This window comes from Nyctereutes procyonoides, unplaced genomic scaffold (assembly GCF_905146905.1).
Source record: "Nyctereutes procyonoides isolate TBG_1078 unplaced genomic scaffold, NYPRO_anot_genome, whole genome shotgun sequence".
In the NCBI taxonomy this organism is placed as follows: domain Eukaryota; kingdom Metazoa; phylum Chordata; class Mammalia; order Carnivora; family Canidae; genus Nyctereutes; species Nyctereutes procyonoides.
The window spans coordinates 282,897-287,046 of NW_026575042.1; the positions used below are offsets into that span (position 1 = coordinate 282,897).

At 49.3% G+C, this 4,150-nt stretch overlaps 1 protein-coding gene across 1 annotated transcript; it reads right to left on the reverse strand.

The window, feature by feature from the left end:
* Nucleotides 1-227: 227 nt before the first annotated feature.
* Nucleotides 228-3,207, reverse strand: LOC129506912 (cystatin-9-like). The gene is given in 3 exon segments (XM_055320917.1): nt 228-370; nt 1,238-1,388; nt 2,972-3,207. Coding segments are annotated over 3 exon segments (483 nt in total). The 3' UTR covers nt 228-274.
* Nucleotides 3,208-4,150: the final 943 nt, after the last annotated feature.

Sequence of the window (4,150 nt, forward strand, 5' to 3'; positions counted from 1 at the left end):
AGTACATAACCTGAAGCTGCTCAGCCACTGAAGGGTGACCAACAGGACATGACTGGTGTTCAGGAGAACAATCAGAGCCAGGTATTCTGGGATCTCATTAGTGGATGCCATTCAAGCAGGTCGTTTTTTGTTTTTTGTTTTTACAGAGAGAGATAACACAAGCAGGGAGCATGGTAGGCAGAGGCCGAGGGAGAAGCGACTCCAACAAGCAGAGAGCCTGATGCAGAGCTTGATCCCAGGACCTGGGATCGTGACCTCAGCTGAAGTTAGACACTTAACTGAGTGAGCCACCCTCCAAGCAGGTCTTGTTCCAGAGTTCAAATATTGTATTCCAGGGATCAGTGCTGATGGTGAAGAAGCAGGTGATGATCTGCGGGCAAGCACAGGGATGGAAAGTGGGTGAGAATGGTTGAAAACAGTGGCTCCTGCTGTAAACACCACACATATCCCAACCACCCATACTGGCATTAGCAGCTGGGGTACAGGCTGTGATTCTCAGGTGCAGCCCCACCTGAGCACTGCTTGTTCTGAATGCAGGACCTTGTCCTGACTTCAGGGGCTTCTGTGCCATTTTCTCATCCTTAGGCCTGTGGTCTCCAGGGCAACACTCAGGCTGATCCAGTGTGACCCATGCCCATAGTACAATATTGCGGTGCTCTTTCCTAGGGGTTCTATCTCAGGGGAGCCCCTCACCCTAGGGGGGGTTCACCTTGACCTTCTCCCCAAAGCAGTAACTGATAGTCCATGGAATCTGGTCAGGGCATGGGAGGTGAGCTGTGGTCCCCTCTTCAATCCCCATCCCATTGGCTTTTTTTCTCAGGGGGACCTGAGAAAGCCAGTCTAGCAAAGGCCATGTTGCCCATCTCAATTTTTTCCTCCTGAATTCTGTAGGGAAGGCACATCAATAAAGACCAGAGAAGGAATATCCAATGGCTTTCCCAAGAGACATGGACCCTTGGCCAGGAGCAATGTCACCACTGTGGCCCGAGTGGCTGGCAACTGGAATGGGGTGAGTGGGCAGAGTCAGTTTCCAGTCTGGCCAGGGGCTACAAGTGCACCTGAAGGATGGCCTGCCCACCTGGGCTCCTATGTAGCACCAGTGGTGGGCATAGCAGTGCCTGCAGCTCTGTCACTTCTCTATGTGCCTAGGAATGACACTGTCACCTACCCCACTTTCCCCTCTGTCCCAAGCTGAATCCTCAGTTGTGTGACCTGAGAGACCTACTATATGTCTTACATTGTTCTGTCCTGAACTTGATTGAAAGGGACAGTTGTCAATGTCTTCATCAAATTTCCCACATCTTGTTCTTTTAAGCTGCAGCTCCATGGAAAATGCCATCATCTTCTTCTCCTTGAATTGTAATTGACATTGACATTAGTGTGATAATCTGTCTCCTGTTTCCCTTGCCCAACTGCCAGTGTGGACCCATGCACTGTGGGGAAAGCCTCAAACACTCCTCCACATAGGGAGCTGCCTCTGGGCTTGGCTGAGCTTGCTGGGGATAAAGCCACGCTTGGGGAGTTCAATCAAAGAAGCCTTTGTTTGCTGTCGGACTCAGGGTAGAGGCAGGCCTGGTCACACACCATTCATACATCACACACTATAGCCCCACATCCCCAAATGCCCTAGGGAGACTCAGCCTAACTTCCAGCATGCTTCTGAAGCTACAACAGCACTTCCAGGGTACAGGTGCTGAACGCTTGGGAGGGTGTTGGCTCTTCAAGATTCTGCTGAATAATTTCAGCTGCAGAGTAGCAGTCTCATCTACAACTCCATCATCACACCTTTCAACTGACTGACAACAGGAAATTGGCCTTCAGTGCTATTGTAATACTCACATGAGCCCATGAGTGCTCAGGGGTGTACACAACCCCCACCCCCTCAACTATGGCTTCTGGATACCTCTTGTCCTATTAAAAAGTGCAGCTGGAATTTTCTGTACTCTTCTCTGCTCAATTCATTCCATTCCATACCCACTACTCCACCCTCCATTACTCCCCACACTCTAACTCAGTGTGAGTGTAGATCTAGGGGCTCCAGAGCAGAGGTCTAACCTGAGAGAGCTGGGACAGCAGGACAAGCTGGGACCTGGCGCAGCAATATTCACAGAGGTTGGAGCTCCTTGCAGGGCGTAATTCGCACTACCCTTCCCTCTGTATCTTGGGGCAGAAGTCCTCTCCCTCTGGAGAATACCCCAACATGTGCACACATACTACACACACTCAGTGACGCATTCATGCTACTCACACCCATAACTACTACATGCACTCGCAGACACCCAGAAAGGGACATGCAGTCACTCAAAAACTCATACTTACACATATGCACACTCTTCCATGCTTTCTAAAGCACGCACATCCAACCTACAGCTAGATCTGCTCCTGATACAGCCCATGTGGAAGCAACCTTCCTGGCTGCATTCTGTCGACACAGCATTACAAGGACAATGCTTTAGGATCGAGAAGCATGGTATGGGAAGAGTGTAGAGTAGCATCCATCCCCTTAGGTGGAGACCATAAGGAGGAACTCAGAGAGGAGGCTGCTCTGGATGGGGAGAATCCTTGCTGCTATGATCTTTAGGCCCTCTCCTTCTCTTTCTCCATGTCTATTGTTTCTTTCTGCATATGTTTTCCTAGAATATTTCTTCAATCCATCTCTGATATTTTCTCAGTCTATCTTCTCTTCCTCCTTTCTGTCTTGTTCTTTTCCCTATTCAGTATCTTTATTTTCTCATAGTCTGTATTTTGATCATCAATAAGTAACTTCATATAAAGATAAAAACTGGAACATCTTACATGTGGTAGACATTGACCAGGGTAATTAAATTTTTAAATTCTTTCATATAACTGAAATTTACAGTTTGTATTTTTGCTGTATTTAATGGACTTCAGAACAAAATCTCTAGATAGGACCCTCCTGATCTGACTTTATAGCAAGTGCAGATTAGACCAGGGTGTGGTACCTACCTGCTCTATCCTGGAATCCAGGATGCGCACCAACCTGTAGGCCTTCGTGTCATTGCTCTGCAAGTTGAATACATGTAAGGCATACTCCACGGTAGCAGAGAGGAAGATCTCCATGGTTTTCTGGTCATTATTATCTACTTCCTCTCCAGATCTTGACCCATGAGTCACTAGGAATGGGGAACCTAAGAGAAACAGCAGCAAGGTCGCGGACAGAGCCCACCTACACTGCCAGCGTGGCATGGCTACAGGCATCTGGGCACTCATGGCCTTTGCTTTCCCAGCTCAGGTTCCAATCTGAGGCTCCCTAGGCATTGGTCCAGTACATTGGCTTCAGAACAACTCCCTCTGGATTTCCTATCTACTATTACAGACTGTCCCTTCCCACATATCACCCTGCCTTCCCCATCCCAAGCTGCAAAATTGTCTTGTGTCCAGAGAGAGGGACAAACCCAGGCAGGGTGGGTTGGAAAGAACCAGCAATGGGAGGCAGAGGTCCCCTGTAGCTGAGTCCCAGCCACAACATCCCCCTCAGCTCCTCACTGGGCAGAAACTTCATTTGGATGCCCCAGAATCAAAGGCTGATACAAGGACATAAGAGCAAGGGGTAGAAATGGAAGATGACCCCAGGACACAGCAGTGGGGTGAGGGCCACTGAGACAAGGACAGATCCAAAATAGGATGAGTGGCCAAGAGCCAGCTTTGATGGGGACAGAGGCAACCTGCCCAGGGAAAAATGGGTATCTTTGGAAGGAAGGAACATTGAGGTCTTGATGGGGTCAGTTATCTGTATCCCTCTCAGTTCCCCAGCTCCCCTAGAGTAGTGGAGTTGACAAGGCTCACTGGATCCGAGGATGATGCCAGGCTAGGAGAATTCAAGTTCCTGGAACCAGAAGCTTCCAGCTGAGCTCGCTGTATCTCCCTTTGCACTTCTCAGCCTCTGGATATGCTGTCATGTGCTCAGCCTGGGGGCCTAGATGCATGATGTAAGCACTCACTCTCCAAAGGTGCTGCAGCAAAAGTGACCCTTGACACACACTGAGCCTATAGATCCCTTTTTAGGAATTTGCTCTAGAAGAGAGAAGGTGGAGTGAGGGAGAAACAGACACAGCAGTAAACCACTGAGCTCCCAGGGTTGGCTGAGCTGTGCATCAGTGCCCTCTCGTGGCAGAGGTCCTGAAGACTC